The sequence below is a fragment of the Pseudopipra pipra genome, chromosome 3 (assembly GCF_036250125.1).
Source record: "Pseudopipra pipra isolate bDixPip1 chromosome 3, bDixPip1.hap1, whole genome shotgun sequence".
Classification (NCBI taxonomy): domain Eukaryota; kingdom Metazoa; phylum Chordata; class Aves; order Passeriformes; family Pipridae; genus Pseudopipra; species Pseudopipra pipra.
The window spans coordinates 86,936,093-86,953,496 of record NC_087551.1 but is presented as its reverse complement, the minus strand read 5'-3'; the positions used below and the strand labels follow the sequence as shown (position 1 = coordinate 86,953,496).

The following is a 17,404-nucleotide window of genomic DNA, read 5'->3' as shown; positions in this document are numbered from 1 at the left end:
ATGGAATCACTCAAACATAAAACTTCAAAAGTATATCCATTGATATATAATGCATCACATGGAATCTTAAGTACCAGAAGCATATTAAATGGTCCATATTCATTGTATCTAAGTTTTTAAGTCTTGCACTGTTTTCCCTTCACATCACACATAGTATCAGCCTGGCTTATGAACACTGAGTGGTTTATCCAGAGATTTTTCAGTTTGAGGATAACACTTCAAGGCTTCTATTCCTTTCTTTTTATTATGGAGGGCTGAGGAGTTGGGGAGAAAGAGATGTTTTGGTTTTGGTTTTACTTTGTACAACATAAATCAGAGTCTTTTTCATGTGAGTGTTCTATTTTTTCTGAGAAGCAGAAAGTAGGAGTGAGTGTCTAGGGGCTTTCGGTTCTCATTTCTTTTCTTCTCTAGGTCTTTCTTCCTATTCCACGAGCTAAAGTAGCTCCCCACTGTCACTAGCACAATGTTATGTCTTCATGCTTCCTGGCTGCATTCTGTGCTCCTTGTGGGATATCTAATTGCACTCTTCAGTCCCAACCCATAAATGATGCAGAAGGCAGACTGGCCACCATCCTTACATTGACTTAGTTGCTTACTGACTGCTAGAGCCAGTAAATGCTCTGAGTCTGAAGTCCTTTAAAATCTCTGCAAGACACCACATATCCAAAAATTGAGAAGTTGCTGCTTTTCTTTTTTTTTGGCTTTCACCTTCATCACTTCAGTACTGCCACTCCTGAAATCCTCTTTATCGCATCTCTGGTGTTCTGTTTACTTGGCAGTCATCACAGTTTCCAGAGTGCTGAGACTAGAGCACAATGGAAGCAGTTGTTTCTTTTACCTATTATCTGACACGACCATCTCTGAGTCAATTCTCTCCCTCCTTTATCCACTTCTCATTTTCAAACTTTTCTTAGTTCTTAACAATAGCCAGTTGAGTATCATAATATACATATAAAAGAACTGAATATATACTAATACTAATTAATACTACAAGGCAGCCATACAATAATAAAAATAAGAGGGTATCTGGAGTCTGAGGACAAGGACTTATAAAAAGACATCAAAATGGGAACAAATGATACCTATCTGGATTCTGAGTCCTGAGTCTCTACATTATTCACCTCCAAAGCTTACTTGAAGAGGGAAAGAGATCTATAGCTGGCTCTAAAGCAGTTTATAAACTATTTATGATTAAACTAATAATCTATTTCTTATTTAAATTAAGTTATACATGGTTTTAAATGACAGAATTTCTAATTTTTCTATTTGACTGTTTAATATCTAATTAAAGTTATAATAAATAATATTAATATTGATAAATCATCCGCTCTGTGGATGTAATGTGAAATTGTGTCATTCTACACTTCTTTTCTTAGAATGCTTCCCTCATTCATGAGAGCAAATGAGCAGGGCTGTGGAAATGGTTCCCTTTCTGCAGAAACCGTAAGTTTGGCAGTAAATGGAGTGAAAAATGGTAAAAAAAGAAAGGACAGCTTTTGGAAAAGACAGACAAATGTCACTGAATGAGCCTGGTTTTGCTTCATGATTCTTATATAGTGCTGACAAATATTTAAATCAAAATAGCCTTATTAGGTAGCATTCTGCATGGGTCAGGAGGAGGGAATTGGACGTCTGAAAGGAAGCATTGGATACAGTTTTGCAAAAAAGCTGATCAGTAGCAACTGTTACTGAAATCAATGGAGTTGTGCTTTCAACTTATAAAACAGTACAAAATCTGTAAACACTGAAAAAAATTATTTATGACATACCACCAGCAGCCAATATACGCATCAGCACATTCTGCAGGGTTTTTTTTTTTGTGAAGATATTCTTCATAAAAGGGAGGGGAAGGTACTTTGATGGTGTTTGTCTTCCTAAGTCACCGTTATGGGCAATGAAGCCCTGCTTTCCTGGGGATGGCTGAAAACCTGCCTGCCCACGGAAATGGTGAATTAATTCCTTGCTTTACTTTGCTTGTATGCATGGCTTTAGCTTTACCTATTACGCTGTCTTTATCTCAACCCATGAGTTTTCTCACTTTTATAATTCTCTCCCCAACCTCACCATGGGGTTGAGGGAGCAAGCGGCTCTGTTGGGCTGAGTTGCTATCTGAGGTTAAATCACAACAGATGTTTAAGACTCATGGGTCAATGTTGCTGACATATTTTCCAGGTTTCCTACAGGATTTCTGTTTCATCTTAATTTCTTGGTCAGCACAGGTATAATTAAATTAGCTGTGTCTGTTTGCTCTTTTGTCCTCTTAAATTCTGTGGAAATGCCTGCAAATGCCCACAGCTTTTCACATCTCAGTATCAACTACATAATTCAGTTGTCTTATTAGTGCTTTAGATGAGAGATGTGAAAGTTAAGTAAGATGTAAATGAGACCTAAATATATAGAGTAGTATTTTCAGTATAGCATTAGTCACAGGGATGCATTTAGCAGTACCGTAGGCTTTAAGGAAAACCATGACTCTCAGAGCACAGTTTTAGGTCTCTTCTGGGAGAACTGACTCCTTGTACCCCACTGGGCTATTGTTGGCTTGGTGATGATTCAGGGGAAGACATCCCTTCAGGGGAAATACAACTCAGCTAAGCAATTTTCAGGTGGAAGTTTTCTACAATTTTTTGTCAAGGATATCTATGTTTCTTCTAACAGAGGCCTGCTATCAACTGTTTGTACATTTGTCAAGTGACTGAGAATAAACTACATGTATTTAAACACATCTCATTCTAGAGCTATTTTAAATGAGTTTTATCCATTTTTCTACATCTCTGTAATAGGTTTTAGAGCTTCATTTTTTTTGCATCTTTTTTCAAAACCTTCGAACAGTGCAGCCAATTCTGCCATTGTTTGACTTTCCACTGCCAAGGGTTCAGCCTTATGGATGTGAGATTTCACAAGGTGAAAAAAAAAACAAACTGAGACATGACTTTTTACATGAACACAATCTGTTTTGTGGTGTAAATTAATTCCTGTTCAGCAAATATTGATAAGCAACTTCCTCTTAGACAATACAAGTCATGTAGCTGCCCTTAACTTTTCAATGCCCTAGAAGCATTAAATGTTGATCAAATAATGACCAAGGGTCACTTCTAGCAAAGTGTTTAGTGTCTATTACAACATAATCATGTTAATGCCTCTGAAATCACAGAAATTAAGGCAATTATATCATCTCACAGCAATTATACTTTGAGCAGTAAGAAATTAATTCCCCTACCTTCCTATAAAAAACATGTGGTTTAGGAAGTAAGTTCCTTTCAGTTTTAAATTGATGCTATATCTCACATTGCTCAGAGTTTATAGTGGATTATTTGAATTACTTTTATATAAAAAGAGCTATTTTCTTTTTTTATCAAAAAAAAAAAGGATAAAAGGCATCTGTAAACCTGTATAAAATTTGCCCTCTGTAAAATATGTCAGAAATCCTGGAGTAAATCTTTGTAAAGGCTCAAAGTTAAGATGCAGTTTCTAATGGAACTATATCTATTGCTCTCCCAGGCAGTCATGGCAACAACAAGCAATAAAGAATCTCTTTTAAAATTATATGTATTACAGTGAACCTATAAGAAGTAGACCTCTTCTGCAAGATAAAGAGAGTACTCACGGAATACTGGGAAAAAAAGAATAGGAAACACACAATTTATGTCTGTGTAATATCATCAGAAGTAATATAGTTTAACAATGCCTGAAAGTAAATTAGAAATTGTACCTGGAGCATATTAAATACCCAAGACTGTTGAGATGTTTAAACTGACTGTAGTCAAGCAAGTTAAAGGATAAGCATAGAATATCCCCAAGCACAGATTCATTTAGTCAATTTAAAGAAAAACAAAGTGCACAGGCTAAAGCAAAACTTTCTGCAATATAAACAGACATGTTAAAATTACTAGTCCATCAGATTATGTAATTTCTTTATCATAATTTCAAAGCATATGGTCTTCCTAAATCTACATTTTTATAATATCAGATTGGACCGCTACCATTGTCATTTCTGGCTTCACAGTACAGGCCACGCAATTCAATCTGGTGAGTCTAATGTCAAACCCACAGTTCTGTCTGAAATAAAGTGTATTTTTAGACATCCAGACTCAGTTTAAGAATATAGCTTGACTCTAACTTTCTTCCCTGACAATTTGTTTCAGTACTTCATTATTCTTTTTGTCAAAAAGTGTGCATCATAATCCTGTTTTAAGGCTTTAATATTTTTTTTTTTTCATAAAATACACCACATATGACTGAATCTTCCCAGAAACATGCTAAAAGTATAAATAAATATTTTCTGCAAGAAGTGGTGAATTGTAAAATTTAGTTAATTCCATGTTGTTCTTTCACTCTTGAAGATGTCTATAGTTAACATAGCTTCACATGAGTGCCTAATTATGTACATTCTTAAACACAGACAAAGCAGAACTTAATGCTAGACACATTTCCCCACGAGATGCCTGAAGAGCTTTGGGTAATCAGTGTTCCTCATTTGTATACCTTGCTATAAAGAGCAAGTCTCTGCAAAACACATGCTGGAGAGGAAAGGGGATCAAATTTAAAATTCCTCTCCTGTTTTTCCTGAAGTCTTTAATCATAGCCAAAAGTCACCCAGAGCACCAACTGGGAAGGGAGAAAAGCCCAGTTCTTGACAAGGTGACCTTAATACCTCATCTCACTCTTCATTTGTAAGCTGCCATTTCTAATTACTACTTCAATCAGGCAAAAGGAATCCTCCTCATTTTTAAAGGAATGACTCTTGTCTAACTTGAGGGCCTGGTTTGCTGTAGCATTGTATACTAGCTGTTGTAAAACTATTACATTAACACCTATTGCTTTCTGGGCATTTAATCTAAATATATTTCCAAAGAAGAAAACAATATTGACATAGGTTTTTTTCATCCTAATAACATACATAGAATATGTGTAATGTTTTCATCATCCCACACATCCATTCATCCACCAGTATCACAGAGCAGTTAGCAAAGCTAAGATACATATGCAGCTAATGAGCACATTATCAGCTCCAGCTCATTACTTTTGAATGATATTTTCAAAGACTAACTTTTTTTTTTCAGCAGAATTAGTATAACCTTTCAGCTATTGATATTTGCTAATCCACATTTATAGCAACATCCTAAATAGCTCCTTTCAGACACCTGGAGAAGCTTTCTGTCAGCATTCTTCAAGTAAAACTGGTTTCAGTGCAATGCAGTACAGTAATTGTACACACAGAGGTGATGAGACATGAGATGCCTCTTTTGTTGCAATGTTTTCCCTTTCAGGCTTACACAATGCTGATTAACCTGTATCCACATTTTTTTGCAAACAGCATGAAATAGAGTTTAAAATTATGTCTCACTTCACTCTTGTTATTTCAAAGTTGTTGCAAAACTTAAGTGTAGGGATGTGGAAAATGGTTACAATTTCTTAAGTATCTGGTTCTTTTTTACCATTCAACTTGTTTTGAAATGAGTACTCTATTGATATGAAAGGAATCTTGGAGAACAAAGAGGATAATATACAGAACTTTGCGAAGTTTTATGTGGGTTTTTTTTCAACTGTGTTTTGAAACTATTTTCTTCTAAACTAAAAGTGAATCCAGAAATAGCCTTTCCAAAGTCCTAAATGTCATTTAGTGCCACAGTAGGAGAAACTTGTCACATCATTCAGCATAAAGTGCAGTATAATTCATCAGCTGAAAAAACACTAGCTGAGAAAACACTTTCATGTATGTCTGAAAGGCAAAATTCAGATTCTACAAATATCTTTCTGTCAGAAATTACAGGCATGTCATTTTTATGTGTTATATTAACTGTTTATCTCAGAAACTAAATCAGATAATCAAATAAAAAAATCCTGAGGTTTTCATATTGAGTTTTCTTTGCTGAAGAGCACAAATATTTCCACAATTAGACTGAGCTTAAGTGTCTACTACAATGCACAGGGAAAGGCAAATATCTAACAAAGGGATTCACAGCAGCCATGATATGGGAATAGAATGCCCTGAGCTAGCCAGGAGAAGGTATTGTGGAAATGGGTAGGCATTATGTCTAAGCTATTCTGGGCCCTTTGCTTGGATTGGATCTAGTCTCTAATGCTACCCTTATTCCTCATAGGATTTATAAACAAAAACCTTTGAGAGTGCACCATCTACACCAGGTCAGCCTTTTTCAAAAAACTCAAGCTACTTAAATATCAGAAGCAACTGCTAACACAGTCATACTAGGAAGGACAATGATTACAGCAGTCTCCTGAAGTATAAGGTACTCATTATAATCTCTGATTTAGGACTGAGGTTTAAACATAGGTCTCTTATTTCCTTCTAAGTGGCTCAAAAAGGATCTCCATCAATCTCCCTTACAGGAGCTAATCCCTTTGCATTAATGATCTAAAATATTTATTCTGCCAGAGACACATTTAATTGTCTCTAGCTGATGGTTGGTGCATGCATATGAGAGGGGTCCCAGTTCATGCTCAATAAGTGTTTTACTCTCTTTGGTGTGAGGTACAGCCCCCAAATCCATGTCCTTAAACTTCCTTCTAGATCACACTCCACACATGAATGCCCAGCTGGTACATCCAGACAGAGTATAATCCATTGGAAGAAGTGTGGATGTCTGAGAATTTTCATTATTGAGACATAGACATAATCTGGGTCATCTCTTAATTTACACAGTATAAATATATGCGTGAAAAATTCAAAAAGCAAAGCTAGTACTTACCTGCCAAGGAGTTGTTATTTTCTGCCATTTCTGCTTTCAGAAATCATTTGAATATGCATTCCACACAAAAAAAAAAAATAAATAAAAATTGATGCAAAACACTTTTTTGCAGTAATAGAAGGTTTTGGAACTTACCGGCACTGAAATTTCAGGATTATTTTTAAGTTTTCCAAGCACAGCAAAGCCGTCAATGCTGATTTTCCCTTTTGGTTTTATACTTAAGGATTCTATTTTAACACAGTCAATAAAGAGTGTGACACTGTTTGCTTCCACAATTATCATAAGCTTGTGCCACTGGGAGTCAAATAAGAAAGGCAAATGCAAAAATGACACCATTTGTAGTCTTCCATCTGCTCCTTTATAAGAAAACTCAACACTTTTCATTTGACCATTAAGATTCACTCCAACTTGTTCTTTTCCTGAAAAGTCCTGAATCTGCCAAATAGTCCAGTATTTCTGAAGTGTGGCCCCAGTCATCCGAAAAGTAGTCAGAAAGGAATATTCGTCAGGCAATCCGTTGGAATATATAGCACTGTGTAGGATAAAAATACAGTAGAATTGTTGTGTATTTGTTCTGAAAAGCTCCACATATCACCACAAAGTAATGAGAAACCATTACTCAGTGAAGCCATATTTCAACCATGCTTGTATCAATGTTCTTCTGCATGCAGAGTCTCAAAACAGGGTGTCTTTTTGAGTTGTTACTGTTGCTAATTGTAGAAGGAACTGATTCAGAAATGCAGGTTCTTCCAACGTTGCACAATGTTTATGATAACCCTTTTAAGTTTAATGGATGGACTCCTACTTCAGATTTAGAAAGTATATCCTACAATTATCCTATTTCCCGCTATTAGATGTATTAAATCAGTCAATACAGTGTGACTTTATAATTGGCCAGGTAGATAGTCAGTGCAGATCTGATTTGATTTTGATAAGAATGTCTTTTGCAAATGTATTTTCTTGTTCAGCCTGCCAATAACTCTTTTGTTAATGTATTAGCTATCTCTTCAACAGAAATCATTCAACAAATCATTCATTGACAAATATAGGCATGGTGAGAACCCACACTAAAAATGTATTATGTCCTGTGACATTCAACCACAAGACTACAAGTAGAAGGGACAGATTTGCCACATATAAAACATCTCATTTTTTTGCAATTCCTATAATGTGAGATTTGGAAACACAGGTAGGACTGGCTGTGTCACTGTGCAAAATAGTAACGTCATTTTTTATCTCACATATATCACTGAATCTAGTAGAATATTTAAGAAATATGCCTTTTCCTATTCCATGGATCATAAAACTGTAGTGTCATATCCAGTTGATATCAATACAGTATTTGCCATCTACCCACATTTAAGAAGTTGTATTTCAGTAAATTTCTTAAGTATGAAGATATGTAGAGCTATTTTGTCCCAACATTCATTAGAACAACTTCTCAGACAAGTAGGCATTTTGAATAAAGATAATATTTGACTGGCAGATCAATCCTGTCTTAGCAGCTATTTAGAAAGCATTAGTGAACCTTGGAATTTAGGGTAAGAGGAAAAAAAGCAGGAAAATGGAATACACTAATTCTCTTTCTGTATGCTTGATGACTACTGATTTAGAAAGAATACTTCCAGAGGCAATCTCCCTAATTTGTAGTTAATGTCCCAAGCTGTAGTACAGCTTTATTCCAGCAGACAGCGGCACAGCCTCAGCAGATTTCAGCGAGGACAGGGCGAGCCTGGCAGCGGCAGCAGTGGCTTCACCTTAGGAATAAACTACCCACACTGCTGATGTTTCTCCTTTTCCCCTCGAGCCTTTACATATACATGAAAGCTAGTAGATAAGAAAGTGGAATGTTTAGCTGGAAAATTAGCTCATTATACAAGGTGTGGAGATATACAAAGTTGAAGAGGGGTCTCATTGCCAATACCTTTAATCTGTGGTTTGCTCTGAATTGTGTCTCTGTTGACTGTGGATGAAGTAGTCGATCTCAGCTGGTTTTGTTTGATACGATTTTACCTACTTTATTGGCTCTTGCCATCTCAAATGCAAATGTCAATGTGTGGACATTGTACCTTTTCCCCTGTTTTGAGCAGTGTTTACTACTGTCCCCTATCCCTCCTTGTGTTAGGCTTCTAGCTTAGGCAACATGCTTATATATTCTTCCTGCTCTAAGAAGATACTTCCTATCCCTATCCAGACACACATTCACTCTTACTAAGCTGCTGATCCAGTTCGACATGTCTTTTACAGCTCTTTGTGTCCTTCCTCTGTAATATCTCTTAAACAAGTATTTCAATCTCCTCTACTGCTAAAACCTTAGCTCAGCTGAGTCATTTATCTCTTCAGTTGCTGAATCCCCTGTTTGTTCTACAGAAGAGATGATTTTACTACTACCACACTGAAGGCAATATTGTTAGGTAATTTTTAAATAGCCTTGGTGTGACATTCCATTAAGTTCAGTGACTTCTGGGGATCTGATACACAGAGCTCCACAGCTAAAAGAAGCAGTACTAGTTCCAGACCCACTGTGGAGAGGTTTTTATTCTTCCACTGCACCGATAAGTTTTGCTGTCATGACAATACTGGTTAAACTATCACACACATTTTCATCCCACCTCAGCTGATAAAACTATACTATCAAAAAAAAAAAAAAAACCCTAACAAAACAAAACAACCAAAGAAAAAAAAAAGTAAGTGAACATACTTTTTGATTAGAAGATTGTTTATACCAGATTGGCAAATGAATTTTTTGCACCATATTTAGCTATAGAGTTTGTACTTTCCAAGATATTATTCTTTTTTTGGACATTAAAATAAAAAAGAAATATGTTAACTTTTTCAAGAAATATACAAAGAAGAGAAGTTGTGTAAGAGCTTCTGACAGTGGTAAGAAAAAGTTAAATTATAAGAAATTTATATATAGAAATAAAGATAAAAGCTCAGTGCACAAACATGGATAATTATTTACATTTTAAAAACCTTTTAATAATCAACCAGAAGAACTGCTGCCTTTTTAAAGACTCAGTATCAGTAACATGACTCAACATAATGAAGCATGATCCATCACCAGAAAGGTACTCTGCAGGGGACTGCTATTGTGTAAGATTTATACCAATAATTCTACAAGCAAAGCAGAGGCAGATTCTCATCTCAGTTACTCCAATGGTAACAATCCTTTCATGGTTTCAGTGTATTTCAGAATGTAGTTCTTCTCAAACCCTGTAATCCTTATACAGGCAAAACCCTTCTGAAGACAGCATTTTAAAATAGTAAATATTTGTAGTCCATGGCAAATTTAGCATGATATTTAAATAAACAATTGTAGACAAGTTATGCCTCCATCTCACTGCAAAGTGAAGAGTAATGGGCTCTGTAATCTTATAAAACTGCTGATAGCTATATAAGCACTCAAATTATTTTGGTAAATTATTTTTAACATACATGTTTCCAATTTCACTAATATATGGGGGGGAATTTAGCAAATATAAATTTAGATTCAAGTAAATGAGCAAAGGAAGAATTAATATAGAAAAATATTTCAAGCACAAAGGCCAGCTTCATTCCTGACCCATTTCCTATCCAGTTAAAATTGCCAGGGATATAAACCACCAGAACCTTTTTTTTTTATTTAGTTTTGTATCTTAAGTTTGTAAGAAATCATTCTAGTCCTGCTTTCCTTGTGTACTCAGACTATTATTAACTGCTTTAAACATATACAAAGTCAAATCAATTTTTTATCAGATATTTGAATATTTGCTCTTTTTTTTTTAAATACCTGGGAGTGGGAAGTTTGAAACATTTGTAATTAATCTAGGGGAACTTCTGAAACACTATTATTTTCTTTTAATCTTTTTCATAAATACCTAAGACTTTTATTAATCCTGCAGTTTGAGTGCTTACAGGGAAGATTTCCTTGAGATTTCAAAGCTAAGTCTACCGAGGCATCAATACAACCAAGGTAAGTCAACTGGCTAGGTGATGGAAACCCTGAGCCATCCCTCTGACTTCAAGATTCATCAGGAGCAGAGTACATTAAAAGGTTAACTATGTACCTATATAAATTCTATGAAGTAACTGCTTATTTTATTAAATTTGTTTCTTTCAGAGTTAATTCCTTGGGTAAGCTCCGTTGCCCACTGAGTTAACTTACTCCTTGCTAAAATTTTAGAATTTTAGAAATGTTAGCACAACTCACTGGAGGTGGCTGTAGGAATTGCTCTGGCCAACCTCATGATGATGCAGTACCATGTACCCTGGGTTGGGGGTTCCTTTGCTCAATCTGGAGACACTTTTGTCTGCATCTCCTCATTCTGCCTGGTATCACAGCTGACCTGGCAGGCACTCCCTGGCAGCCATTGAACAAGCAATAAAAATAAAACTTAACTCAGCACTTTTAAAAAGCATCTGTCCTAAGTCATTTGCCAGAAGTCATTTGTTAGGGCTCATTACTCTCAGCTGAACTTTATTCTTCAGAAACATCCAGTTCTGAGCTAATTATTTCTTTTATGAGCTAATTAGCTTCTTAGCTGCATTTTGTCTTTTCCTTTTCAATGTCATCATCAATATCTGTGTTGGATACCTTACTTGTAATGTAAAGTGAAAAGAACCTGAAGAACCTTGGTGGGTGGATGAAGTAAAGCCAGACCTTCAGGCATATGCATTTGAGGAGTATTACTTCACAGAGAAGCATTGTTCCCAAAGGGAAAAAAAAAGGCCAGAAAATCAGCCTACCAAATTCTCTGGATGTTCCAAACTTACTGATACAGTTTTATAAAATTCCAATTTTCACTTTATAATTTCTTATCATAATGTGTTTGTCATCTCACCTCTCAAAGTTGCCTACAGTACACCACTACCTCAAATATAAACACTGCTGAGAAAGAGGCTTCAATTTTTATGTTGCTCTGCTTTCTAGTGAGAAGAGGATTCAGGCAAAGAGGTATAATTTCTGGATTCGTAGGCTACCTTCATGTAAATAAATTCACTAGGCCTAGGACTGTTCTCTGATATTAAGTTCAGATGGCATGAAAAAGTTTAAACCTGCTTACTTCCAAAATATATTGACTACATGCAACCTGTGTGTTGGGAATGATCTGTGGCCTATACTAGCCATCGAGCTGTGCCCAGAAATTGTTTAGGAAGTGCTTATCAGTCTGCACCCAAACCATGCCATGGTCTTTTATTTTAACAGTGTAGATGATCAAGGAGGGACCTTATGATGTCACAGTTGCATTTGTGAAGTTGAAGGTTTAAGATTTCTTCCAATGCATAAAGAAAACAAGCCCTTTTCCCACACATAGAAATGTATCATGAACATATTTTTTTAAGTTTTCAGTTAAAGATAAACACAATTATTATCCAAATAACCAGTATTAATTTTGTGCTTACTAACTGGTGGACACTTATAACATGTGCACAGATCAAATTGAAAAATGAGTTCACCAAGTCCAGAGACAAAAGGTATGAGTAATGGCAGTTCCACACTAAGTTATTACACACACTTATTACACAAACAACACTGTATTGATTCTTCAGTAGATTTTATCCTAGAAGAAATACTGACCAATAGAATTTCTTTGGATGATGGGAGAAGCCAAGACTTGTATGCAATCATTTCTGTTCATTGTGTGATATACTTCTGCACCTTGGCAAAAATGCTGAGCAGCAAAAGTACCAAGCTACAAATCAGTAGCATTTTAAGAGAGCTCTGTGAGCTTTTCAAGGCATTAGCTGTTGTTTCAGCAAAGGCTGAATCAATATACAGAGCCATGCCCATTCAATTGACCTTTCATTCCCACACCACTGTAACATGGGCTTATCTACCTCAGTATAATCATCATGTGTTAGTCTAAAAAGTTATTTTACAATTGCCAACCTGTTTATTGAGGGTCCCTCCCCAATGCTCCTACAGCACTTAGGCTGTATCAGCCATCCAGCTCGGGAAAACCATGCTGGCCATTTTTTAAAAACTGACTCTAGTTTTACCTCCCGCACCTCTTGGCTCAGCAGGAGCGCACAGAGCCGGAGGCAGGGACTGAAGGATGACACCCTCCGTGTGAGCGCCCGGACACAGCTATGGTGGCTTTAGCACCGCGGGCACGGACAGCTCCGCAGTGGTGCGGGCGGCTCTGCCCTGCCCTGCCCTGTCCTGCCCTTCCGTTCCCTCCCCTCCTCTCCCCTTCTCCTCCTCTCCCCTCCTCCTCCTCTCCCCTCTCCTCCCCTTTCCCTCCTTTACCCTCTCGTCCTCTCCCTTCCCTCCCCGGCGCCGTGGGGTGCAGCTGCTGCCCGCTGGTACCCCGGGAAATATCTATTTTATCGTTAAATAATCTAGTTGTGAATAAAGGGCAGAGAGGGGTGGCTGGAGGGAAATGCAGGAGTTCAGGGCTACTGTGATGCCTGGGTTGAGAAAACCAGAGATATACCCATGCCGTTAAAGAGGCTCAACCCTTCCTGACATGTTCTATATAATTTGCTAACCCCTATAATGCTGCTCAGGGTTATATCCCAAATTCATACGAAAAAAAACCCCATCCACATTATAAAGATTGTGTGGAGGGTTCTGGTCTTAAAAAAAATTGCTCAAAACAACTAAGGTGTGCCTCTCCTGTGCTGTGAGCCTCAGCTGCTTACTGCCAAGTTCACTTCTTCTGAGTCAGCTTACTGAGAGGGGTACACTGTAAATAACTGGAGCAGAGCAGCAAGCTCGGGCTCAGTGACAGAGGAACAGCAGACTGATGCACTTGAGCACAGTCAGGACTTAAGCCTTAATCCATTCCCTGGTCCAATGAGTCCAGTGGCAGGAGTCAGCTCAGATGCCATAGTGTATCAACAGAACTGGTATAGGCTTGGTCATGGATAACTTTTTTATATCAAGCACACATCTCACTAGAGCCATCTCTTGCAATAAGTCTAACCTTTCTTAAAAATGAAACATTACTGCTTTGATACCTCAATTTGTTTCTGAGCTAAGAAACATGAGTTGAAAATCTGAGAATCTCCACCTTTTAGTGAAATGATGATCCCATTTGCTGTCTGTGTTTGAATTCACATTCGTGCACTAGCAGCCTTGATTTGTGTCTGGGATTGAAAGCAGTCATGAGTAAAATGTAACTAATCACTTAAGCTCTAAATTGGCTTAACCTGGTGGCTACGAAGGTAGAAGCCAGGAGGACTGCAGCAAGCAGAAGTTGTCAGTGATAGCTGGAGTAAGACAGAAACACTTCACACCCCAATTATTCCTAGCTGAAACAGCAGTCACATTAATGGTCTTGCCAGTTAATTGCTAAGTTAAGGCATTCTTAATTACATAAGGTGCTGGAGCAGAATCCAGACTTGCCTAAATTTGGCAAAGACAACTCTACCCTGCTGTACTGTCTCTATTCCTTCACCAGCAGCAAGTCTAACCTGTAAAGCACAAACACAATTAATTCCTAAATTCTGGTTCCTATCACCACTTGATTGTGACATGCTAAATAATAATTTTCAACTTTTATAGGTTAAGTGACCATAAATTGGTTGTTTACCAGTTATCCAAACAAACAACAACATCTTGCCAGAGAATCAGTCAGCTGTTATCCTACCTCATCTCTGCAATCCTTACATGATCAGATTGATCCTTTGTGTCAATGTTTTGAGAAAACTTTTCTCCCTGTCCTCCTGTTATTTTTTCTTTGCCTCCCTTTCGCTTTTCAAGTCATCAGCAACTTTGACGTTACTTCCTAGAGGTGAATCCCTTACTATCGGCAAATCTGGAGGCACTATGAGCACTGTCATTGGTCAGAGGAAAGTGGAAGTCCCTGAAATCATTGCTACATATTCAGTCTGGTCTGGTGGTGGATATGAAAAAAAAAAGTTGAATTTCTCTTTCCCCTTTCAAAAGCTTTTCAAATTAGGTGATCTAGTGGGAGGGATCTAGGCCTGGTGGGAGGTTCTACCCCTTAAACAATAAGATTGCAAAATATCTGTGTTTTAAAGCCAAACAACAAAGGCATTACCTGGTTGGTATCCTGAAGTCCACATTGGGTCCTAATTTATAGGCCACTTGTAGAGAAGTGGAGCCCACTACTCTCTCGATAACTCCTTGGGAAGCAGCTTTTTCTATTTGGAACTGAGAAATCAGGTCAAAGCCTACAAGAAAAAACATGCATATCCTAAATGTAACTTTCATTTTAATTTAATTAGAGAATTGTGCAGTCACAGGGCTGAATATAACCTGCTAAAGTTTTCTGAACAGCAGCTTTTTCCTGAAAAAGTCAGGATGCTACTTGCCTGGTAAGTCATCTTGACCAATCCTGATTGTTGGGCAGAGCTCAATTCTGTGACTGGCACCCAGAATGACTGGTAGTCCTGCAAAACAAGATGAATTTATTAACCATGTGCTTGCACATTTCCTCAGAACATCTTAGAAAATTAAGTGAAGTAACTGTATGATTATTATTAATTAAATAAATATCTAAATAATAATGTTTACAAGTATATAATAATTTAAACTGTACTCAGTGAAGTGAGAGGTCTAAGAAAATAAGCATCTGTTTTTAGAGAGCTCCATATTTAACTTGATTGATTATTTGATTTATTTTTTTTAAGCCTTTAAATGAGAATGTTATAATAATTCTTCTCTTGCAGAACTGTGGAGAAATAGTAGTAGTATCATAAGAAGTCCTGCTGCGTAAGGAGTTTTGGTTTGGAACTTTTGGTGGTTTAAGCAAAAAAAATGCCGGATACCTAAGTCAACACTCTCCTAGTCCCAAGGAAACTTAAACAAAGTTTATGCCAACTACAGATGTTGTTGAGAAACAGTTGGCAACTTTTCCAGCCTCTCTAGTATTCCAGGTCTTCCCACCTTTCTTTGTGCCACATTTGATCACTCATGAAATACAAGGTGGAGGCAAGAAGAACTTACAGACCTTTTTCGTTTACCCAAAAAAGAACATAGAAGAAATTTGTTTGAGGAAACTAAATTTAAACATTCTAATTTTTCAGAATATTATTTGTCAAAAAGCCTTGTAATGAGCATAAGACCTGCTTGATTCCCCTAATTTAAGGAAGGAGAAAGGAAAAATAAACATTTGTTTGAAGAGTTTAAGAGCCATGTACAAGTCCAGTATCAAGTCAATCTGGAAAATGTTAGTAAAGTGGATAGGGAAGAATGAAGAGTGGGAGTTGGAAGGAGATGCATTTCTAACCTACAGAGAGCCTCTTGTGTGCTGCAAAGGCTCAACCCTAAATGTGGGTTTCCTTCTGACAACATAGGCTTAAAGAGAACATTCAGGTTGACATGTTACACCGTAGAAAAGACCTCATTCTATATTATTTGATGAGACATATGGCTGACATCCAGCCATTTATATTTTATGCCCAACAAATAAAGTATAACCAGTTTATTGACACATGTAGCAGAAGAATATCTAACTAGAAGCACTGAAAGACAGGGGAAGGTTTGTGTTCTGTATCTACCACCTATATCCAGATTTTAATCCATACCTTTAAAATACATTTTATAGCAAGTTTAAAACCAAACACATAGCTCTCGCTTTTCCCCCTCTTTTTCATATGCATCCTTCCATACATACATCCATACATACACATAGACAGTTCTCCCTTTGTGAGACGGCTAGCAAAGAGGATTTTAATTTTGAATAAACACAGAACATTCTTCTGACATTCAAAATTACAGAAAGATGAAATGTGGATAAATTCTGTCTCCTTACTTGATTGGTGCTGGATGGTTGCTGAGATGAAAGACCACAAAAAACTACACACGTAAAAGAAAGCTGTAATTTTCCTGTGAACAGAAAGAAAACTCAACTATGAATCTATAGTTTCTGACAGATTCTGTTATTAAATTTCTCCTCCAAACCATGCACAATAAATGTATAAAAAAAAAGTTAAGGATTTACTAACAGATTTGACAATTTCTTTGACAAGAAGATTTCTTTACATGAGAAATTTTATTTTTGCCTTATAATAAAACATGTCAATAAAGTTTTTTCTATTGGCAGTTCCTTCATATAATGCTTTCATAAAACCAAACAACAAAGACAGCAGCTGGCAAGGACAGCTTTGACTGTTCTAATCTCTTGTTTACAGATGTCTCTAAATCCCACTTGTTCTCTTACCAGTGTCTTTTCATCTTCACTGCTGGCTTTGTTCACTTCTCTCATGTGAATACACGGCGTATATCGTCACACTCCCTGCTTCCCTCTCATTAGTCCCACAGAGGAGTGCAGCAGTGGGTGCAGACAGCTCCTCCTGTCCCTCGCAGAACCCAGCAGAGAGGGAGGTCCAGGCTGCTGGGGCGGTTTTAATCTTGCCAAGGGAAGGAGGTGGAGGCTGGACAGACATGTGTCCTGGTGGGCTCTGAAGGCAGATCTCTGGAGGCAGTTGAATACAAAGAAGCCAAAAGAGCAAATGAAAGGCTGCTGCTTTCACCAGCGTTAGAGCAGGGAGATTAGGAAAATGTGAATTCTGCAATGCCATTCTCTGAATGGTGGGATCTGCTGTTCAGACAGGTAGAGGAACAAATATGTACCAGGAGGTTTGAGGAAGCTGGTGGCCCTGATGTGAGCTTTGAGAACAAGGAGATTCTGTCCTGTAAGGAAGGAATTTCCATTCCTCACTGATTTACTCATCAGGTAGTCTCAGAAGAAGTCTCTCTGGTGAGATCTCAGTTGGTTCTTGTGAATAAAACAGATTAT

The 17,404-nt window shown here is 37.2% G+C and overlaps 1 protein-coding gene across 2 annotated transcripts in view; it reads right to left on the bottom strand.

Moving 5' to 3' along the window:
- COL9A1 (collagen type IX alpha 1 chain) overlaps positions 1-17,003 on the bottom strand; it is a 66,328-nt gene extending 49,325 nt beyond the window's left edge. The window contains exons 1-5 of one of the 2 annotated variants that reach the window (XM_064650218.1): positions 16,826-17,003; positions 16,418-16,491; positions 14,976-15,053; positions 14,702-14,834; positions 6,846-7,242 (exon numbers count right to left, since the gene is read on the bottom strand). In XM_064650218.1, coding sequence (XP_064506288.1) covers positions 6,846-7,242; positions 14,702-14,834; positions 14,976-15,053; positions 16,418-16,491; positions 16,826-16,839 — 696 coding nt within the window. In that variant the 5' untranslated portion in view covers positions 16,840-17,003. Of the gene's footprint in view, positions 1-6,845; positions 7,243-14,701; positions 14,835-14,975; positions 15,054-16,417; positions 16,492-16,825 lie in introns of those variants that run through there. The other variant, XM_064650217.1, reaches the window with a different exon arrangement.
- Positions 17,004-17,404: the final 401 nt, after the last annotated feature.